A 23,503-nucleotide genomic window follows, 5' to 3' on the forward strand; every position below is an offset into this window, starting at 1 on the left:
AATTTGTCGTTATTTTCACTTATCACAATTTTATTTAAATTTAGGACACATCGTGTGTAAGAAAAACACGAATCCGTGTGAATCTGTGTGTAAATATACATTATATTAACTCGCGTATCATAGTCTCTTTTCTTTCTTTTTAATATTCTATGTTACATAAAAGATAACATAAATTTTATATATGGTCCATAGTGCTGTGTGTGAAATAACGATTTTTTATATAGTTTGTATATCTGTTATGGATCTAATATAATAAAAGGAGCCCAATGGTCACAATTTTAGAATTTTTCACGAAGGCAGATAGACGTTTTCCAGATTTATATAATGCGAATTTAAATCTATTATGCATTACATAGTTGTGTAAATGATTATTGCTACCAGCAGCTAACATCGTTGATCAAGACGTGCACAAAAGATCAAAAGTCTTGACTGTCTCGAGCCATTGTGATATTAGTTTAAGAATATCAAATATAATAAAATATAAATAATATAAATTGGATAATGTAAATTATCGATATAATTAGAATTATAATCGATATTTTTTTAATGACTTAAATAATAGAGTCATATCACATATAGACTCGATGATGTATCCAGCCTTTGATTAATATTAATTTAACGATGTTAACTTTGGTCTCACTCATATAATTGATATACTTCGCACGATAATTATCCAGAAATAATATAATTTTGTGTATATAAACTCTGCCGAGAACACACGTAGGACTTAATACAAAGACAGTTACATTTTATGTACAGTTTGACTTATTCTGTTGTGAAATCTCAGCGTGCTTTGTTATATATAATACGGTTCTTTGAAACCCACCGTCACACCAATAAAAAAAATTAAATTGTTTTACATATGTGTCTACCTGTGTATAATTATTTGCCATTAATTTTGAAAATTTCGTAGACAAAATATCAATTTTTCTCAATGTTATTAAAAATTCTATATATAATTAATGTATATTTTTAATTTCCATGTAAGTTTTTGTTTTAAAACTTGACTTGTATCATTTTCGAAATTATTTTATCAAATTACTTATGTTAAATAGTTAATTATCTGATTATTTGCATTATACAAGATATTTCATATGTTTTATTAAGCTTTTCAAAAGATTTCTTAATGCGTGTGCGTGCGTGTGAGTGTGTGTGTGTCTGATGTATGTATGTATGTATGTATATATGTATATATATATATATATAAATGTTTTCCATACATACATATGAGACAAAGATATATTTACAGATTTATTAATAGAATAAATTAAGTTTTATAGAGGTACACAATTAACGAGGAGATTTTATTTTTGTTTTGAGGATATTTACAAAAATCTAGGAACAATCTAAAAAGTAAAAAAAGATATCTTTTGATTTATATTTTTAAGGTATGAAATATTTTATTCTAATTCGTTTATTCATACATCTCTAAATGGATAATACGAATATGATACGAAGATCCAGTTTCATGTGAAGCTAGCTAATAATGCTTATTTAGTTTGAATGGTAATTTATAATTTTATAAAATGGCAGCCACATATTTGTTATGATTATGTATGATGAGAGTATAATAGGATAAAATGCATAAAAGAGATTGTGATTTCTTCAATCACGTATGATTCCATTCTTGCAATTTCAAATCTACATTGTTTCCATACAACTTTTTCATACCCTTATTTATATTTTCCATTAATATATTTTAATATAAAAACGTAAAGTTTGCGCATTATTTTCTATTCTGCAAGAAATTGTTAGAATATTTGTGGAATCCCAGTATATGTATATCATGAAAATTGGATTATAAATTCTCCTAAGAGTCAACATCGTATAATTATATCTCATCCTATTTTCGACATAAATAAAATAATAACAAAAAATGTTTTAATAATTAAAGTGTGCTAAGTTTGAAATGCACTGCATAACTATATCTCAGAATCTATTTCAATATTCCAACTTTAAAAGAGTTTTTTTATTTAAACAAAACAAACGTTACTCATTTGGAGGCCTTCAATGGAATCACTTATTTAGTTTATGCTTGGATTCATTTATGATCGATTCTCAAGCTTATCCAACAGAATGCCATAATCTGCTGAGTGGTACTCAGGCGGACGATGAATATTGTTCTTTAAGCCTATGAAACTCTATCTCTTTTTGCAAATATTCTTTGACAAAAGGATGCTCCAAATGGGAATCTTTCAACTGACTTAAATAACGATTAGCCACTTCTGGTGGTTTGCCCATATGCTGGGAGACAACAATCATATTGATCAATGTATCTGGATTATTACTATCTTTATCAAGAGACTCTTGCAAAGCTGTCTCTGCCTCTTCATATTTAGCTTGTCCAATAAAACAAGTAGCTTGTCCATTCAATAACATACTGGTACTGGAATGCTTGTCAATCATCTCCTAAAATAGTTTTTAATTACATTAGTGAGGTAACAAACTTTTAATAAAGTAAATCAAAATATATCAGCATAACATACTCGCTTACTTTTTATATAAAATAAACAATTAATCCTTTCTCACCTGAAAAATGTAATAAGCATCTTGTAGTTTATCACCACCGCTGGTAATGTTAACCCATGCTTGAGCGAGTTGAGTCAAAGTAGCATCATCATCCTTCTCCTGCATCATCTTGAGCTCCTTACGAGCTAAATCTGGACGATCCATTTTTAAATATATCTGTAGTGTCAATGCCATGCATTCCAAATGATCGACATCATGTAATATTCGGAGAGCGGCTTCCAGATTCTTTTCATGATAATAAATAGTTGCAGCTACGATCAGGAAATTATGATTATCAAAATTTGGATGATTGGCTTCCTTGTCAAGTTCAGCTATTATGGCCTCCCGACGATGTGGATTAGCGAAATAATCGGCTAAAGTTTTCAGTGGTTGCAATTCTGGTGGAGACAAATTGTTGATTTCATCTAATACCACACGAAACTTTCTTTGCGCTATATAGGCACGATAGAGAAGCACATCGCGTTCCATAACCACTTCTGGAGAGGATGACTGTGGAAAAAAAAAAGAGTTTAATAAAATAATTTGCATTTCTAATTTTGAAACAAAACTCACAATATCAATATATTAATAAATAATTACAACAATGTACATATACACACAATAGATCTTAAAATTACTGTATTTTTTTTTACACAGATTTATACTAGAAAGGGATAGTTTTTTATCGAGCAAAAACTAATTATTTATATTTATTAACTTGTCTCCAAATGTCTAGTTTCGATTTATTAATTATTGATTATTAACATCAATTAAATTTTCGTTAAAATTATTGAAAGTTTATTGAAAATTATAAAATCTTAGAGAATTTTTAATCTGGAATAATCTTATATATGTATATATATATTTTTTTAAATTTAAATATTGTAATCAATCTCTTCAACTTCTGTTTTCGAAATAAGGATAAAATTTTGTAAATATATCATAATAGCGGGTGATTAATTTTAAAAATAAAAGTAATTCGAGAGAAAGAGATCGGTATATTGCGGGAAAGCGTCTGCTAACAGAGGACCAGTAACTGTCGTTCGTGTCAAAAATCTAAACACGAAATTAACGCATAACAATAATACGTTTATGAGAGAAACATAATCAGAAAGAACTTTGCCTTGATTTTTTGCGCCTCGTTGATGCATTGCTGATAATTGCCGATATAAAAATGATTTCTAACGTCAAAAAGCTCGTCGACGTCTTGCTGCTGACGTGCCATCTTGTCACTTATGCCAGAGAGAAATCTGACAGAGACGTTTTTCACAAAATACTTTCCACGCTTTGCACAGTAGCGCTACCACCTACTTTGAGGTAGAGACACTTTGAGGAATTGGAAACATATATCCACTGTTGGTTAAATTGACATTCGGTGCATATCTGTACTACATCTACTCATAGAAGATATACAAAATAATAGAAAGGAAACTCACATATATATTTAGATACAGCGACATCGAGACGATGATAAATTCATGATTATTTTCAATTTAAAAAAATATTAATATCAGAGAAAGAGAAAGAGAGAGAGATGTATATATGTATATATATATATGCAGTTTTTTTTCTGTCAATATATTTACATGTTCAAACACATTTAGTAATTAATCAAGAAATTATTATTAATTAAAAATTTAGAGCTTTGTGAAACACAATGGATTTTATCGAATTAAAAGATCAGCAACGTTATGGACGCGGATATTTTGATAAATATAATAATGAAGGTTTTATCTCTTATTATTTATCAGTTTCTTTTATTTTCTTTAATTGTATAGTTTACAGTCAATTTTCATATGTCAGCTTATCGTTTCTTTTCATTGAAATATCTGATTATATTCTATTTAATTTCGTTAAAGAGGATCGCAAAAGTGAAGAAAGTCAGAAGGTGAGAATTTTGCACAATTATATATAAATATCTATAAATGATTAAGTTTTCAAAATAAAGTTTACTATTGATTTGATAGCTGTATTATTGTCATAATCATAATTATGAGAATTGTGAAACTATAATGTTATTTAAACATTAGTTATAAAGATTCATGCCCTTTTTTTTGTTAAAGCATTATCTTTTCATCTTATCTTTCTTCTTATAAACAGAATGCAGATGTACTACGAGATATGGAGTTGCAAAAACGACATGAAATACGCATTCCTGAAAACTTACAGGGTCTCTTTACTGCACGATTTTCTAAAACTGGTAAATTTATAGCTACAGGCTTTGGGAATGGTGCTATCCAGGTGATAATTTATATGTATGAAATATGACTAAATTAAAAGTATGACATTCTTCTTATTACATGATATTTTGTAGATCAGGAATGGTAAAACTGGTGAATTAACAGCATCACTTAAATCTGGTCTGGAAATTTCAATGCCAATCATGTGCTGTAGATTTAACCCAGTGCATAAAGACATCTTTTATGCTTCCAGTGCCTGTGGAAATATTTTTATGTGCAATACACATACTAAAGAATTTTCTAGATTTATCTTTGGTAGATGAATTATATTTAAAATTACATTACATATATGTACTATTATTTTTCAATTTGAATTCATCTATACAGAGCTTAAAAATGAGGTAAATACGATAGATGTTAGTATCACAGGAGATTACTTAGTCTCTGGTGGTAAAGATGCAACTGTTCGTCTTTATGATACACGGAACACTAAAGTTAATATTATGAAATATTGTTATCAGTCATAATTGTTGAAATTCAATTATTTGCATATTTCTATAAAATTTTTATTAAAATATATATGAAAATATTTTTATATCAATATAAATTCATTTTAGTTGATATTAGAGTATAAAAAGAATGAAGAAGATTTGATAGAAAGTAAAGCTACAAATTTTCATCGAATGAGGATATTTGCTTCAAGATTTCACAATGAATATTCTGATTTAATTATTACTGGTGGATGGGATGATACTGTTAGAGTAAATTTTTATAAAAGTGTTTTTTTAAATTATTGAAATATTAAAAAATATTTTTCTATAACATTTTTTCATTTAAATAAATAATATTGCAGATGAATGAAGAGTTTTTAAATTAAATTAAAAGATCTTTTTTAAACTAATAATAGAGAGAGAATTAAAAGAAATTTTATTTTTAGATTTGGGATATCAGAGTTTCGACTGGTTCAATAAGGGTCATCAAGGGTCCTCATATATGTGGTGATGCCATTGATATATGTGTAAGAATTTTTTTTTTCATTTGTTGATAAATTGATATTCATATCAATAAAATATATAGATGCATTTTTTCATATATCTCGTTTATTAGGAAACGCGCATCCTTACAGGCTCTTGGATAGTGCGTGATAGTCTACAAATATGGGATCTGATGAGCGCGAAACTCATCGAAACGATAAATCCACAAAACAGATTGTCGACTTTAAACGGTGAATTTCTTTATGCTGTGCAATATTTGGATGGGGATCCTTATGGTGATCTTATCCTGACTGGAGGTTCTGGTATTAGCGCTCTTGAAGTGATTAGTTTAAGAGAAAAGAAGGTTTGTGTGATTCGTCATATATTATATCAAATAGATAATCATGATATATCATATATTATATCAAATAGATTTAGATTATTGAAGGAAACAAACAGGAAAGACAATTATTTGTATATTACTACATACAATAAATATCTATAATTAATATTTTTAAAAAGTGCCTCCAATAGTGAATTTTTAGTTCATTAATCATTTTTAATAAATTAGGTAATGGAAAGTATCAGTGTAAACAAACCGATTTTCACTATAGACAGTCATCAGAATATAATAATATTTGGTGGTATAGAATCTGTATTAAGACTCGGAGATTATTACTAATCTAATATTGTATCGATCAAACTGTTAAAAAAAATCTTGTATTAAATAATATAATTCAAAGTTTATTATTTCTTTCTCGATTATTCCTTTAAAATAAAATTATGAAAGCATGATGCATTTATAACTTTTATTAATATAAATATGATTTAAAAGATATTATTTTGAAATTAAATAATTCCAAGATCATATAAATTTTACAAAACTTATGTGGAATTGCATGCAACTGTTAATTTGAAATTTCGCGCCTTTAAAGGGTACATTTTACAAGTGACAAAAGTATTAGATTCTTATAACCGATTGGGATTGGCTGCATTTGTATCTGTAAAGGTGCAATTTCATTGACGCTAGAAACCAGCGGCAAATTAAAATCACTAGACTTTCTCTAGATATGGCGTCAATAAAATAAAGTTCAAACAGTTTCAACTTTTTCAGTGTGTAAAGGTGCAATTTCATTGACGCTAAAAATTAGCGTCAACCATTGGTTGAACAAAGAATTAAGTAGTTGCTTCTTTGTTCAACCAATGGTTGACGCTACTTTTTAGCGTCAATGAAATTGCACCTTTAAGATGCGGCCTCATTGACGCTAAAAAGTAGCGTCAACCATTGGTTGAACAATGAAGCAACTATACTTACCTCCTTGTTCAACCAATGGTTGACGCTACTTTTTAGCGTCAATGAGGCCGCACCTTAAAGCGGCCTTTTCATTGACGCTACTTTTTAGCATCAATGAAATTGCACCTTAACAGTTGGCAGCCCTAGGAGATAGGCTGTGCAGCACTGCGCGTATATAAAATAAATTTGAAATCGCTTCTAGCCTAACCATCTTCACGCGATCGACTTTATTTGAATTGCACGGCATCGCATCGAATTATGATGCGGCGCCGATTTGTTCGAACGTAATTCGGGACATCGCGATGCTGTATAAGCGTCGAATGAGCACGAATTGTCACGCAAATATGATAAATCACATCTACTCACCGTTCATCGGCTGTTCCACAGGCCGCTCCACTCGCTCGCCTCGGGACGTCCCATTCCGATCTTGATGCACAAACTCACACGATATCATCAACGCGAACGCGCGACACTTTATTCGGCACTCCCGATATTCGCTCGCATCCGATAATCATCATCAAGGGCGCAAATAACGCGACGCGACTTCGGTCCATCTTCGCGATCGCGCTATCACTGAACTGTGAAAAATAGCTGTCGCGCACTTTCACCGACATATTATAAAAGTCGCGCGATCATCCTTGGACACTTTCGACACTCTTTCACTCGCGATATTCGTTTAAAAACGGTTAAAAGACGCGAAAAATGCGGACGTACGACGATCCGTGTAACTGCGTATGACTCCGATTCACGTATGACGCGTATGACGTAGCAGTCACGCGCTAACATGGCGGCCGAACCAGTGCGCATTCGTTTCTGCGCACTGGTTCGGCCGCCATGTTAGCGCGTGACTGCTACGTCATACGCGTCATTGCTACGTCATACGCGTCATACGTGACTCGGAGTCATACGCAGTTACACGGATCGTCGTACGTCCGCATTTTTCGCGTCTTTTAACCGTTTTTAAACGAATATCGCGAGTGAAAGAGCGTCGAAAGTGTCCAAGGATGATCGCGCGACTTTCATAATATGTCGGTGAAAGTGCGCGACAGCTATTTTTCACAGTTCAGTGATAGCGCGATCGCGAAGATGGACCGAAGTCGCGTCGCGTTATTTGCGCCCTTGATGATGATTATCGGATGCGAGCGAATATCGGGAGTGCCGAATAAAGTGTCGCGCGTTTGCGTTGATGATATCGTGTGAGTTTGTGTGCATCAAGATCGGAATGGGACGTCCCGAGGCGAGCGAGTGGAGCGACCTGTGGAACAGCCGATGAACGGTGAGTAGATGTGATTTATCATATTTGTGTGACAATTCGTGCTCATTCGACGCTTATACAGCATCGCGATGTCCTGAATTACGTTCGAACAAATCGGCGCCGCATCATAATTCGATGCGATGCCGTGCAATTCAAATAAAGTCGATCGCGTGAAGATGGTTAGGCTAGAAGCGATTTCAAATTTATTTTATATACGCGCAGTGCTGCACAGCCTATCTCCTAGGGCTGCCAACTGTTAAGGTGCAATTTCATTGACGCTAAAAAGTAGCGTCAATGAAAAGGCCGCTTAAGATCTGAAAAATCGCGAAAGATGGACGCTGAGAGTGAACACATTAGTTTTGTCTAAACTTTATCTTATTATTAGCAGCAAAATGGGTAATCAATTAGTGGGCATCGCGCCCAGCCAAATATTTCCAGTAGAACACTATTTGACGGATCATAGCGATTTATTGTTCGACGTAAAGTAAGTACATTTGATCAAATTATTTCACTTTACGTACGCATTTTACTGGTAGAGTACAATGTGCAAAATTATTATGAAGTGGTTGATTATATTAAAGTGTTCTGTGTAATAAAGATGGCTCATTATGTTATTATAATTACGTACAAATAATTCATGTTGTTAATAATAATACAAACAATATTCAAACATGCATGACATCTTACTATCTGTTGACAATCTTTCATTGAATCTTTCATATGGTTCTTGCATGATTCACATTATGTACAATAATAAATTATGAATAATATATCAAGATGTTGCAATATATAGAAAAATATTTTTAAAATTTAAATTAAATATAATATTTTTAATTTTTAAAAATATTTACAAGATAAAATAACAAGATAAAATTATGAGATAATATTAAATAATATAATAAGCTTTAGTTATTGTTATATAAAATTCTTTGTCATTCATAGTTTAGGAAGTACTAGATTTTTCAAAGTGGCTCGAGCTCGCAGCCAGGAAGGCCTGATAGTTGTAAAAGTGTTTGCAATTCATGATCCAACATTGCCATTATCTACCTATAAGGACAAGTTAGAGGAGATTAGATCAAAACTAGCCTCAGCTGTCAACTGCCTACCATTTCAACGAATGATTGTGAGTATCATAAACATACAGTAACATTAAATAAGTATAGCTTCCATAGGAATTAGAATTAATTATATGTTTGAATTAGCTTACAGAAAAAGCAGGCTCAATAATGCGAGAATATGTCAAATATTCTCTTTATGACAGAATCAGCACTAGACCATTTTTAACAAGCATTGAAAAAAAGTGGATTACTTTCCAAGTATTATATGCTCTTCATCAAGCTCACAAGGTACAATTAAACATTTAAAAAAGAGTAACTATTTATAATAGTATATAAAAAATCAAGAAAATTCCTTAAATTTTTTATTGTTTTAGTCCTTATCTGAGTCACTTATTTATTCTAATAAACAATCTTTTATTTATAAGTTTTAAAAATTAAAAAAATAATTTTTTTTCTTATATATATATATATAGTTTGGAGTATGCCATGGTGATATAAAACTGGAAAATATTATGATAACCAGCTGGAACTGGGTATTACTTACAGATTTTGCCAGTTTTAAACCAACATATTTACCAGAAGATAATCCTGCAGACTTTTCATATTTCTTTGACACTTCCAGAAGAAGGTAAAATTTTTTCTAAAGCTTTTATTAAACTTTATTATAGAAAATTTCTTTCTTGTATTGTAATTAATATAATCTTTACTTATTAATATTTTCAGAACTTGTTATATAGCTCCTGAACGATTTGTGAAAACATTATCCTCAGAATTAAGTAATACATTATTATTGCCAGAACAAGAAGTAAAGACAGGCGATCTACATCCTATGATGGATATCTTCTCTGCAGGTTGTGCTTTAACAGAATTGTATAATGAAGGACATCCACCATTTGATTTTTCACAGCTCTTAGGTATATATTAGTTTAATTGCTATTGATAGGACTGGTTTTAGAAATAATATTTTACTTTAATATTTAAATTGTAAGAACTTTATTTTTCTTAATATATCTTAATATTAATTACAAATATTGGTATATTTTACTGTTTTTAAATCTTTTTTCTTCTTTTTCTCTTCTTATTTCTTAAATTACGAATTTTAAAAAGTATCTTGATATAAGTCTTAATATAAAAAACTTCTATGGAGTTAATTATTAAAATTGTATTGAAATGTTAAGCATACAGGAATAATGAATATTCAGTGAACAAACACTTGGACAGCATAGATGACTCAGGAATACGAGAATTGCTTGGTTCAATGCTTGAGCGAAATCCGATAAACAGGAAAAGTGCTGAAATTTATCTAGCTCAAGCTCGCGGTATTATTTTTCCGGAATATTTTTATTCTTTTCTGCAGTCTTATATGCTCATTTTTTCTGCCGCTCCGATTTTATCACCGGACGAAAAAATAACTAGATTAAAAAAAGATATTGGCAATATTATAAGTATATTAAGGGCAGAAGAAAATGAACGAATGAAAATGAAATCTGCAGAAACAAAATCTGGCCAATGCGAAAGTAATATGGAATCGATTAAAGATGATTCTGCTCACAGTGAAGAAAACACTATGGTAGAAGTTGACAGCGACCAAAGCTCCGATAAGACCGATTTGAATCAAATTGATATGAAAAGTACAACTCAAGATATTGGCACTGAAAGTCAAATAGAAATGGAATCAGAACTTAAGACATCTGCGAATTATAAACATATGTGTGATGAAGATTCCCAGAAACCACTTTTGGCCTCGACTGACATTCTGGAAGGGCTCGTTATTGTAACTCAACTTGTTACATCTTGCATAAGAGGATTGCATCATTCGCAATCTAAATTATATAGTTTAGAAATATTATTGGAGCTAGCTGAAAATGTTTCTGATGAGACAATTCTTGATAGAATATTACCTTACATTGTAAGTATCTCATTGTACTAATATATTTTGAAATTTTTTCGAATCATGGTATATTAAAATAAATATTGTTTGCCAATTTATTTATTAATTAAGAAATGTTTGGAAATTAGATATTAATACTTATATTAATTAATTATTATACGTATTCTTTTGTATTGTTAATTGGGATAATATAATTTTTATAATTTTTTAATACAGTTTCATCTGGTTCACGATCCAGCACCGCGGGTGAGAGTATCGGCAATACATACTCTAACAAAGTGTTTACATCTTGTAAAATCGATACCATCTTCGGATGTGAACATATTCCCCGAATACATTCTACCAGGTTTAGCACATATAACTCAAGATGAGGCAGTTATTGTTAGGGCAGCTTATGCGGAAAATATTGCACATTTGGCACATATTGCTTTACGTTATTTAGAGAATGCTCATTTATCCAATTTGAACAATAAAGAGGGACCAAAGCCTAGTTATGATACTGAACTGCAAACTTTGCATGAAATGGTATAGATATTTTTCATATTTCATAAATAAAATAAAATAACATAACTCATGGAATTTTTTGTTTGAACCAACTGAAATACATATTAAATTATTTTAGTTTTATTTTAATAATTTTTTTCTTTTTATTTAGGTCCAACAAGCAGTTTCAATGCTGTTAACAGATTCCCAAAATTTAGTGAAACAAACTTTGATGGAGAATGGAATAAATAAATTGTGTGTATTCTTTGGTAAACAAAAAGCAAATGATATTTTGCTCAGTCACGTTATCACGTTCTTAAATGATAAAGAAGATAAGGAATTGAGAGGTTCCTTTTTTGAATGCATAGTGGGTGTGGCTGCATATGTTGGTTGGCATAGTAGCCCTATATTAATGCCTCTTTTACAGCAAGGCTTATCTGATCCTGAAGAATTTGTAACCACAAAGGCCATAAATGCTATGGCGACGCTTACAGAGTTAGGTCTGCTGCATAAATCTGCTCTTTATCAACTATTATCAGAAACTATGATTTTTCTGGTATGTTTTCTTTGTATTATTATGTGATAGTATTTGATAAATTTTTGATATAATTCTAGTTATATTCTGGTTATATATATTTCTTTTCTAATAAGATTTTTTTCTTTCTAATAGATTTTTATTAGAATTATTTTTCTGCTTGATCAAACCGACAAATTTATATTATGTAAATTTAATTACATTATGATTATGATTATAAAGAATTTAAAAGCAAATATATTATGATATTTGTATTATGATTATAAATTTATATTATATTATGATTATAAAGAATTTAAAAGTAAAAAATTTGAAGTTAATAAGTTTTATATTAATAATATTATTTTAAAATATTTAATATTATTTTAAATCAATTTTTATTTAAAAAATTTAATTTACAACATTAATATATTAAAACATATTTTAAAACATTAAAATATATTTAATGTTAAAAATATAGCAAATGTCGTACGTAGTAAAAATAATAAGCTTCTTTAATTTTCGTTAGAAAAAATGTAAGTTTAAATTTGTAAAAAAAAATTATAATTATATGAAAAAAAAATTTGATTCAAAACATTTCGCATATTGACACGATCAATTTACATATATCAATCTTTGTAGGTCCACCCAAATTTATGGATACGTCATGCAACCGTCGGCTTTATATCCGCGGCGGCAAGAACTCTGAATGTGGTAGATGTTCAGTGTAAAGTTCAGACAATGCTTCAACCATATTTGAAACACTCTTTGATTCAGATAGAAAAGGAGATTTTATTGCTGGAGGCTCTTGTACCTCCTATATCCAGAATAGTATATGACTCTATAGTAAAGTATAACGACGTAGAAGAATTATTTCAGGTACTCGAACAAAGACAGGCAGCCAGAGCAAAAGCTGTGATGGGTGTTGTACCACCACAATATAATGATATGAGTACCTCTTTGCGAAATGTAAGTAAAATTGATTATATTTATATATAATAATTGATTATATTTATATTATAAGTTTTTGATTATATACTAAAAATAATGTTTAAAAAAGGTCTATTATTACATAATAAAGCTAAATATTAAAATAAAAATATAAAAAAATAAGTATTGTATATTTATGTCTTGAAAGTAATTTAAGTAAAGTTATAAATTATTTTTCGATGACATTTATTACTGCGTATGAAAAAAATGCAAAAAATTCACAAGCATGTTCTTTTTAGCTTTTTAGGCGACTGAGTTCGGAATCGATGACGGAGGCAGTTGAGGATCAATTGTTAATCATGAAACCACACTTGATGAAGATTAACAAATATCGCTCTGCTGATACGAAGCAAAATGTTATAAAACCTGCTGATGGCAAACTGGAGTTAAGTCCAATAAAGGACAGGATAAGACATCATGTCGTTGTATTGTATCCTGATACGAAGGGAGACTTGACTTTGCCACCCTTCAAGAGATTAGATCGAAGAACATCAGAGACTGTTGGCACGTATGCAACAATGAATCAGGAATGGCGCACAATGTTTGCAGCTCAAGACAATGCTCAGGTAATCAAGCAATATCAATAATTCTTTACTTTTTATATTTTTTATACTAATTTATAATAATCATCTTATTGTGTGTGTGACAGCATGCTATTGTTAAAATGTCAGACATGACTGGAAGCAGTGGTAGTCCTAATCAGAGCATACATAGTGGAGATATTCATTTATCTCCTCATCATTGCCTGTCAGATATGACCAGCATTAACTCTCTCATGAACGACCACTCGCTCCACGAACGATCCTACATACAATGTAAATAAAATTAATGAAAATATTGAGATAATATCGATTTGTTTGAATGAAATTTTATAAGATTTCTATGAAAAAATATATTAAATGAGATTTTGATGATTTTATAGATAGGTGCGCTCCATGCCGATTGGAAGTACGGCAATTAACATGTCGAAAGCAGGAGCAACATACAGCAATATTAAGAGCGAAACGTTGGGCCAATAATGTCTGTGAAGTCGGTAAGTAAGATATAGCAGTTTGCATACATTATATGTATCACAATCATATGTATCACAAAATTATCACGATATGTTTCTCTATTTTTTATCGATGTTGATTAAAAGGCTCCACATCAATGCCAAAAGATTGGAGACCTCGAGGAGTTCCGGTCGCGCATCTTCATGAGCACCGAGCCGCAGTGAATAGATTGGTTCCGATACCGGATACTAACTTATTTGCAAGTAATTCTTCCGACGGATGCATTAAAATTTGGGATGCCAGTAAAATGGAAGGACGAAATATCGCTAATCGTTCTAGGTATACATTTTTTTTTCCAAAACAGTTGAATATATTAAAAAAATATCTGTGTTTTTTTCACGCTTAGTAATTATATCATTCTTAAGTTTAAAATCTCAAGTTATTTTAATGATATTTATTTTCTGATGTACATTTTAAATAGGCAAACATACATGCATAGAGGAGGCCCATTAGTTGGCTTAACCGTGTGCGATCAAGGACAATCTTTAGCTAGTTCAGCAAGCACATCCGGAACGGTATTCGTACTTCGGATTGAGCCAAATTCTAGTAAAATGAGTCTAATTGGCACTCGTCAATTGGATCTTCAGGTGAGATCTATAATCTGTATAATATCATATAAACATTTGACGGGAATGTTTTAGAGATATATTGTTTGTGATTTATTTAACAGGAAGAAGGATGTGCCGTTGATTTACAATATTTAGATTGCGGTTCTCAATCGGTTCTCGTGTATGCTTCGTTATATGGATCACTAGTAGGCTGGGACTTACGATGTCCTGGAACAACATGGCGTTTGGAAAACGATTTGAAACACGGAGTTATCACGTCATTTTGCGTGAATAGTCATCAGCAATGGTTGACTCTCGGCACGAGCTCGGGTATTCATACTTGTTGGGATTTGAGATTTCAATTGCCAATAACGAGTATCAAGCATCCGACAGGTAGATTATCGTCGATTATTTCCATTATCCTTATGTAAATGTAATACAACTCAGTATACTCTATCATTGTTTCTAATATCATCATCATATTTCTTTAGGAGCTAGAGTGCGAAAAGTCATTACACATCCAACGGAACACTCGTGGATAATCTCGGCGGTACAGGGTAACAACGAGATCTCAATGTGGAATCTAGAGACTGATCATCGACAAATGGTTTTGTGGGCGTCGAGCGCCCCGCCATTGAGTCGCACCCAGGCTGGTCATAGTGTATGTGCCATGTATGCCGGATGCATTGATTGCTCGGGCTTCCTTCTGGCCGGTGGCACCGATATGCGATTGCGTTTCTGGGATTTCAATAGACCCACCGCGTCTTACGTCGCTCTGCCTGCTGCCAACGATGTCCTCACGCCGAATTCATTAGCATATGAGTCAGTGATGAATCAGATATAAAAAATTGTACTTTATGTATATGTATATTGTACGGCGCAATGATATTCTATGATGTCACTTTTCTGTTTACAGTTTACGTTTAATAGATGGAACAAATGTTGTGCAAGAAGTATTAGTAGATGATGATTCTAATCCATCATCTGGAAGCGATGCGAGAGGAAGAAACATAGAAGAGAGCGGTCCTGAAACTCCACCTTCCGGCCAACACGATACGATCTCTGCCGTAGCTATGTCGAATATGTGCATTCTCACTGGAAGCACGGACGGCCTAATACAAGTTTGGAAATGATTGTTTTTCACACTCCCAAACTCGATTCCAAAGTTCCTTATTCGGACGACAAAAGATTTTTTTAACAGTGCAATGCGGATTTCTCTCTCATAATAACGAAATCATTGTGATTCAAGGATAAGAAATAAGTTATTCTCTAGAATAATCCAATAGGCAAATTGTCCAGCAATGTGCCCGGATAATTATTATAGTATAATTTATTTAAAGACAGTCGGAGGAATCGTGATAAACAGCATGGATATGCTACAATATTTCATTTTGGAAAAAAATTAGTAATTATATTTTTTTAAATATTTTTTTGTAATTATCGTTGACATCAGAACTCGTTGCAGATTATGATGATATATTCTCTGTTAAAATTAATTCTATAAATCACATTTATTTATTTAGATTTATATAATTTATCTTTTTTTTCTTTTTCAGAGAGAAAATATAATTTCTAGATATAATTTTATAGATGAATTACATACAAGTGGGAAAAAACAATTTACAATTATATTTCAATTTAAATTATATTTTATATTATTCAGTTTACTTGGACAATTTAGGATTGTTCTTGTTTTTTTAAATCATAAATATCGATATACGTATGAAGCTGCCCTGCTGTAATAACTCTGTGATCCTCTCTCTGGACTGTATATAAAACATGTAATATATATGTATTACATGTACATATATATTTAAGATTATCAGTGATTATAAATGCATTGTAAAAATATGCATTTTTTAAGAAAATCGAACGTAAACTCGCATTATATTGTGTATAATAATGTATATAATTTATTTTTGTACGTAAAAGACAGCGAAGAAAAAGATAGCTTGGAATATTATTGATATATTAAATAGATGTAACGAGTTTAGAATGTCTATATTACACAAATTGATAGACAAGCCTTCGGAATAGCTGTATCTAAATTAGCAGATATTTGATTCCATATGCGCACCTTAAATTTAATATTAAAAGAGATGGCACTGATATGAATTGATTTTACAGTGTAATAGAACGCTCTTTTATTATGAAATATCTAAAATATTAATTCATAAATTGTGTTTTCATAGATTATTTATATTGTTCAATTTTTTTATCTTTATGTTTATGTGAGTTTATACTCGTTTTTTTTAATTTCAATACCAGTGCAAATTAAGGAATGAAATTAAAATGATAATAAGATTAATGTTCGAAGATACGGACAATTATTTCCTCGCTTCATAACATGCTTCATTTACATGCTGAACGCGTTACAGTAAGTAACTATATATAATTGCGCGAATATTTATGTATATTACTTTGCTAATATTATCATATACATTGACATACACACGTAAACATACCGACTGAAATACTCAATCAATGGATGTACATTGTCTGAAATTCTATAAGTTGTTACAATAAATTCATATTTTTAACGCATGATACGAGTTCTTGTTTGTATTTGGCATGATAGATATGAGATTTGATCGAAAGTTTTTTTTACCAGGGACAGACAGGTGCGGCAGGATAAGGCACGCGTCCTGGGAATGCATACGAGTCAGGATTTATCGTCTTGCAAATTTGCTTCCAACGTTCTTTACCACCTCTACCCTGACGATTTTGCCGATATGAGCCATCTTGTCCGTTCCCATATTCGATATTTTGATTGTCATACGAAGATTGTCGAGGAAACCATAAATTGAGCCAAGGTACGCAAAAAGAGGAACTGACCAATAACAGCAATAGAAATATTAGCTTCATTTTAATTCCATCTGAAAATTTTGATCGTTTTTATAATTTTTCTGTAATGATCTGAAAGAAGGAAGATTACTTTTCCCAGTTTTATAAGTAGTTTAAAAAATCTTAATATATATATATGTATATGTATATGTATTAAAATTTAATTTAATTTTATATGTTTAATATTAACTTTCTTTATTTTTTAAAGCAAAGTTTTAAAATAAGATTTGAAGATCTAAGATTTTAATTATTTCTTGAACTTGATATCTTGTATATAGATTCTCTCAGCTATAAAAATATAATCTTTAATAAATTTTAATAAATATAATCTTTAATTTTACATTTAAATAAATTTTTATTAAATCAAAATTTTTGTAAAATCATATAAAGAAAAAGATTTTGTTGTTCATTTATAATTTCTTAACATTTATTTGATTCCTTGTCAATTAAAATGATTATTATTTTCTTTACAATTACTTTGATCTGTCATGTCTGTAATAATACAGGGCTTGTGATAAAATTAAATAAACGCCCTAAATAAAAAACGAAAATTTTATTAAGTGCAATTAATGCATAATTTTATCATTTCTAACAAGGTATATATAGCACAGAAATAGAAATAGAGACAATATATTTACGCACCGAAAGATCATATAATGAGATGCGTTACGTCACTAATTCGACGCGTTTTCTTTTACTGTGACTTTCAAATTTCACACTTTCTGAGCCATAACACACTGATGTGACATTTTTCTTGGACACTCCAATATTCTCAATAGTAAGTTGTAATAAGTATTCTTTCCTTGACTGCGCGATTTATAAAATGCAAGTACAAGCAGTACAATTTTGCGAGTTAATAATTGTACCAAAATGTGTATGGATACATGAATAATCGCTTCTCTCTGTCTAATCGCGAACAGTTGTAACAAGTATGCTATACTCCCGTAGTGAAGAGATGCTGGATGCTTACTGTTTTATATACATCAGGCTGCCGCCCTACCGCTCAGAAAAACCGCTTTGGCTAGTAATAAATTCACGTTGCCTTTTGAAGAAGTATCTTCGCACACATCTTCGATCAATAATAATAAAATATATAATAGTCAGCTCTATGCTTATATTCATTATATAATATATGAATATTTAAATCTGATCAACTTTTTAAACAAGCTCAACGTGCTAGAAAGTAGAAGATACAAAATTATTTATATTTCTCTTGCGCTTTCTTAAATCTTTCATTCTGTGAACACTGAAGTGTATGATTTTAGATTTTTATTTATAGATATAAAACGTGTAAATCCTTTGTCATATAAAAATCTAGAGTTTATCTAAAAAATCTGTATATACTGTATGTACATATGGTTCGATTAAGTTCTACAGATAATCGTATTAATTTTCTTTAGAAAAGATTTTATTATTTTGTAGCTTTTTTATGAGTGTGTTTGATATTTCAGTATATTATCAATTTCTAATTTTTTTAATAACTTATAAAGAATTTTAATCACTTAAAATAGATTCTTTTATTTTTTTTTGTGATATGATTCTGAATCGAACAATGAGAGATTTCAGATATCTGCAAATTCTGTCATTTCCTTGATTTAGGATTCTGCACGTGCTGGCAAAATGACGCACGTGTTTGCGCGTTTTTGAACTTAGGGAAGGCCCCTTTCCATTGTCTATGCCAATCTATATGCAACATTCGTAGCACTTATTTGTTCTCTTGTTCGCATATTCCACGCACATAAGAATATCGCTCGCGGAAAACAGAGAGAGATAAATATGTAAAGATTCTGATTTCACATAATAATTACTCATTTGTCTGGCATGCCGCTACGTCTTGTAATAATGACATTTTCTCTGCCTGTTTGCAAAAAAGAACTTATATTTAATAATTTTTTTTATAAACAGACGTATGTAATTATATTGTAATCGCAAGTATAATTTAATCGCAATCGAATTGCGTACGATTCCTCGATTAACATACGCGATGTTTAATTCATAAATCGCATTTTTTCGGCTCATTATGTATATCCGATATTCTGCATGAAATAATAATTTTTTATACGTAACGTTATTATGGTACGTCATTGTATATCGTGCGTTCGACCATAAAATGTATTTGCGGCGTATGCGTTTCTTCAGTAAGATTGCGAAAGAAAAAGATTGCGTGACCTACATATATTATAATATGTATAATTCGTAAGATATAATTCTCGCGAGATGTGTAATTTTTATCGTCGCGTCTTTCTTCCGCGCGCTGGCAACTTGATTGGAAGTTGCTCTACATTCGAATATTATGTCAAGGACGTTGCTTGCGAAGATATTAATGGATTATATTACTCACAAACTTGACATACTTTTCGTGAAACCAATCATACAGATTAATATGGCGCAAGTTGCCCTTTAACACTTTAAATTCTCCGATATGCACACATTTTTTCAAATATTTGTTCAGATAAAGTGCTTATTGGTAAAAATGTATGCTTTACATTCATGTATTATTTTTACTGGTGTTTAAATTACATTTAATTGTTTGACAATATATAAAGTTTAAATATTTAAACACACACACATACATAAAGAGAAGATTTTAGGTTTTAAATTTACAGAAGTTTTAAAACAATAATTAACAGAAGTTTTATAACAATAATTATGTTAACTGCTACAATAATGTCTAATATTGTGATTTTTTCCAGCTCGTAATCCTGCTTAGAAGAAAAGAAATTTTGTCTCCCTCAATCAACGTTAATCTATATCAGTGCAAATCAGCTGAAATCCTAGTACAATCATCAAACCTTTTTTTTGGTCATTCATCATTTTATATGAAATCTCGGCTTCATTCACATTGCAGGCAATCTTATAAGAAACTGACAAATACTAGCTACAATATACTGGTAATCAATTTTTATATAATATACTGGATTTTATATACTGGATATATATCGTAAGAAGGACTGATTTAATTATTTAACTACGGCTGTCAACGATGAAACATAAGTTCTATAAAACATAGTTGTCGTCGTCAATAAGTGATTTTAAGATATACTGTGATGCGGGGATCACTTGTTGACAATTTCATTGATTCTGATGTACATTGTGTTATCTCGGATCTTGTTTTATTAAGTTAATAAAATAAATAACTGACTAGATGGACTTGTAATTAAAGGATTAAATAATTTATGTTATCTTGACAAGTATCATTGGAAAAATTAATGATAATAATAGAACCTCTCGTTATCAAGATCTTTAAATTGCAAATGACAAGATTAATCAGTTCAAAATAATTTATATTCAATAAATTGTGAATATTTTCCGAAAGTTTTCAAATTGTGCACTGTAAATTATCAGTTCGATTTATTCTGCGATTTCCTATTTGTAATGGTTGCCAATCCACTTGACTATTAATAGGATTTGGCAGAGAAAATCCATCTAGCATAGTTTTATATAGTTTTATATTTTATATAAAGAGGCTCGTTGATAGATGATTTTTTATATTTTTCATATTTTTGACAAAAAATTTTAGAATCGTATTCTTTAAGAAGTGTTTATACTATTTATTGTTAGGCTCATTATTTTTTGTTTTTGTCTGAGAAATAATCTTGAATTTACCAAATATACAATATTGAAATTTGGACTGGGTCAAAAGTTTTAGTTTTACTTTTTATAATTATAATAATAGAAGATGATTTAACGAGATTGATATTAAACTCTGTATACAGCAAATTCAAGCATTTAAGTATAAAACATTCAAGAATTATTTCACTTAGCAATTTAAATGCTAATAAGAAAGAGCACAATGATAATGTAATATATAATTTGAAGAATTTAATCTGCTTCTTCATTAGAATCCAAAAAATGTTCGAAAATGTGGATGAAAATGTCCAATGCATTTAAGATCATCCGGATGTCGCTCATACGTCGCTTCTCGTTGAAATTTGCAGACATGCCAAGTTAAATCGTCTAAATATTTTGACTACTGCAGACTTCATCATCAAAACTGTTTTGTACAGCTGGCTGCAGCATATGCGTCAGTTCCATTTCGCTCAAGAAAAGCGTTGATCGCTGTCAAACTGTCTCATCGTATCTCTTCGAATTTTTTCGGATGTCAAATTTCAACAACATCGATGGCAAAGATAGCTCTAAGTCTTTTTGCCGGTCAAGCTTCTCGATAAAAATGCAACGTAGTCTAAGGAAAATGAGAGAAAGCATCCACAAAATTACTGGTATGTTATAGTACCCGATTTAAGCAACATAATTTTATTATTACTCGTTACAACTATATGATTTGAGTTTTTTCAACGTAAAAAATTTAATAGAAAAATATTTACCGAATATATTATAATTTAAAAAGAGAAACAATTATTCTGCAGTATTAACAATTTGAAACATTTTTATACAAATAAAAATTATTTTAATAATTTAGTTGTACAGTATTAGCATGTTTCAGTGATATTAAACACTTATCACTATATTTGATTATATTTTCATAGAGAGTATTGAGGAAGAGGATAAGCATTCGATGTACATCTTCCCCGAACAATTGTCAACCCTAATTTGGCGCACCGGCTTTTCCAAAGATGAAATTCGCAGGTTGTATCGTGTCTTTAAACAATTGTGTCCCAGAGGATGTGCGATAACTGGCGATTTGACGTTCGTATATACTAAGTTGTTTCCGTTAGGCGAGCCAACTAGATACGCGCAGATTGTGTTTAATAGTTTTGACAGGGATGGTGATGGTATTGTTAACTTCAGCGATCTTCTTGGAGCTATGACATTGATTATTAATGGTAATGTGGATCAAAAACTCTCCTGGATATTCAGGTAAAGGTCTATCTCACTTCTTTATATTCCTATAATTTCATATTAATAACGAGTTATTATAATCGTAAGGATTGAAGAAAAAAAACACATTATTTTATTCCATAATATATTTGTTATTAATTAAGAGAAAACTAATTAATTTTATTATCAAATTCTTTCTCAACTGAAACAACTTTTTAAACTGATAGTTTCGAAAATATATGAATAGCAGATGAATCTTTTCGAATCTTTACTGTTTATCAGGTTGTATGATCTGAATGGAGACGGTTGCATCACGAGACAAGAAATGTTAATTACAATATCCGCGGTTTACGAGATAATGCAGGGTGCGCAGATTATTCAACCCATAATTGATAGCCAAGTGGACAGATTCTTCGAGAAAATGGACGCGGATAAAGATGGTGTGATCTCTAGAGAAGAGTTTATGAGCGGTTGTAAAAATGTACGAACATATTCTATATCTTATACCATAAGAAATTTAACACTAGAAGGACTCTATTTAGTAAACAAGAATTTCGAATGAAAGCCTGAATAGAGTCTCTTTAGTTAAGTATAATCAGGTTTTTCTCCCTTCAATAGAAGTAAATATATATATTTTATTATTAATAGTAATATTAATCTTGATATTAATCAAAAATATCTACAAGATATGATTTATACAACTGTTTTGTTATCAGTCCTTTTAATGTTAAAAAACTCAGCATAAATCAGTAAATTCTTTGATAATAGTGAACAATGGAAACATATGTAGAAAGGTTTCAAAGGTAAATTTTTATTTTTACAGGATACTATTATATACAACCAGTTATTTTCATTTAATAAAATTTGGTGAATAAAAACGATTTTAAGAGATTAACGAATAATTTACTCACGTATAAAGTAATTAAAATATATATAAAAAAACATCAATATATATATATATATATATATATATATATATATATATATATATATATCTTTTCCTCGCTATCACTTTGAAATAGTATACATATTTTTCTCTCTCTTTTTTTATGGTATCGCTATATAAAAATATGACATAATATATTAATGGCATATTAGATAGAATTTAGAAAGATAAAAATCGAGCGAATATT

General features: G+C 30.4%; 4 protein-coding genes across 6 annotated transcripts; 3 read left to right on the forward strand and 1 right to left on the reverse strand.

Moving 5' to 3' along the window:
* Positions 1–1,604: 1,604 nt before the first annotated feature.
* Positions 1,605–3,733, reverse strand: LOC105258122 (coatomer subunit epsilon). Its single transcript, XM_011269204.3, has 3 exons — positions 3,632–3,733; positions 2,530–3,018; positions 1,605–2,409 (listed from the first exon to the last, which is right to left on the reverse strand). Exons 1-3 carry the CDS (start codon positions 3,731–3,733, stop codon positions 2,101–2,103), a joined length of 900 nt encoding a protein of 299 aa, XP_011267506.1. The 3' UTR covers positions 1,605–2,100.
* A 338-nt stretch (positions 3,734–4,071) lies between these two features.
* On the forward strand, positions 4,072–6,344 carry LOC105258123 (WD repeat-containing protein 38). Its single transcript, XM_025414701.1, has 9 exons — positions 4,072–4,235; positions 4,368–4,396; positions 4,609–4,749; positions 4,823–5,003; positions 5,076–5,182; positions 5,306–5,449; positions 5,626–5,706; positions 5,796–6,026; positions 6,234–6,344. Exons 1-9 carry the CDS (start codon positions 4,166–4,168, stop codon positions 6,342–6,344), a joined length of 1,095 nt encoding a protein of 364 aa, XP_025270486.1. The 5' UTR covers positions 4,072–4,165.
* A 2,189-nt stretch (positions 6,345–8,533) lies between these two features.
* On the forward strand, positions 8,534–17,524 carry LOC105258125 (phosphoinositide 3-kinase regulatory subunit 4). Of its 2 annotated transcripts, XM_025414691.1 has the most exons (18): positions 8,534–8,695; positions 9,154–9,334; positions 9,414–9,557; positions 9,743–9,897; positions 9,993–10,183; positions 10,448–11,178; positions 11,377–11,685; positions 11,816–12,199; positions 12,800–13,126; positions 13,387–13,713; positions 13,797–13,962; positions 14,070–14,180; positions 14,286–14,478; positions 14,621–14,786; positions 14,870–15,140; positions 15,239–15,569; positions 15,664–15,868; positions 17,359–17,524. In XM_025414691.1, exons 1-18 carry the CDS (start codon positions 8,604–8,606, stop codon positions 17,380–17,382), a joined length of 4,308 nt encoding a protein of 1,435 aa, XP_025270476.1. In that variant the 5' UTR covers positions 8,534–8,603; the 3' UTR covers positions 17,383–17,524. The 2 variants fall into 2 exon arrangements, with proteins under 2 accessions (XP_025270476.1, XP_025270477.1); XM_025414692.1 differs by lacking the exon at positions 17,359–17,524 and having other exon boundaries at positions 15,664–17,291.
* Positions 17,525–18,205: 681 nt separating this feature from the next.
* LOC105258128 (hippocalcin-like protein 4) lies at positions 18,206–23,255 on the forward strand. 2 transcript variants are annotated; one of them, XM_025414694.1, is made up of 6 exons: positions 18,206–18,369; positions 20,285–20,482; positions 21,530–21,811; positions 22,079–22,409; positions 22,653–22,851; positions 23,194–23,255. In XM_025414694.1, exons 3-6 carry the CDS (start codon positions 21,691–21,693, stop codon positions 23,239–23,241), a joined length of 699 nt encoding a protein of 232 aa, XP_025270479.1. In that variant the 5' UTR covers positions 18,206–18,369; positions 20,285–20,482; positions 21,530–21,690; the 3' UTR covers positions 23,242–23,255. The 2 variants fall into 2 exon arrangements, with proteins under 2 accessions (XP_025270479.1, XP_011267513.1); XM_011269211.2 differs by lacking the exon at positions 23,194–23,255 and having other exon boundaries at positions 22,653–22,971.
* The last annotated feature ends 248 nt before the right edge of the window (positions 23,256–23,503 follow it).

This window comes from Camponotus floridanus, unplaced genomic scaffold, assembly GCF_003227725.1.
Source record: "Camponotus floridanus strain SB8 unplaced genomic scaffold, Cflo_v7.5 scaffold88, whole genome shotgun sequence".
In the NCBI taxonomy this organism is placed as follows: domain Eukaryota; kingdom Metazoa; phylum Arthropoda; class Insecta; order Hymenoptera; family Formicidae; genus Camponotus; species Camponotus floridanus.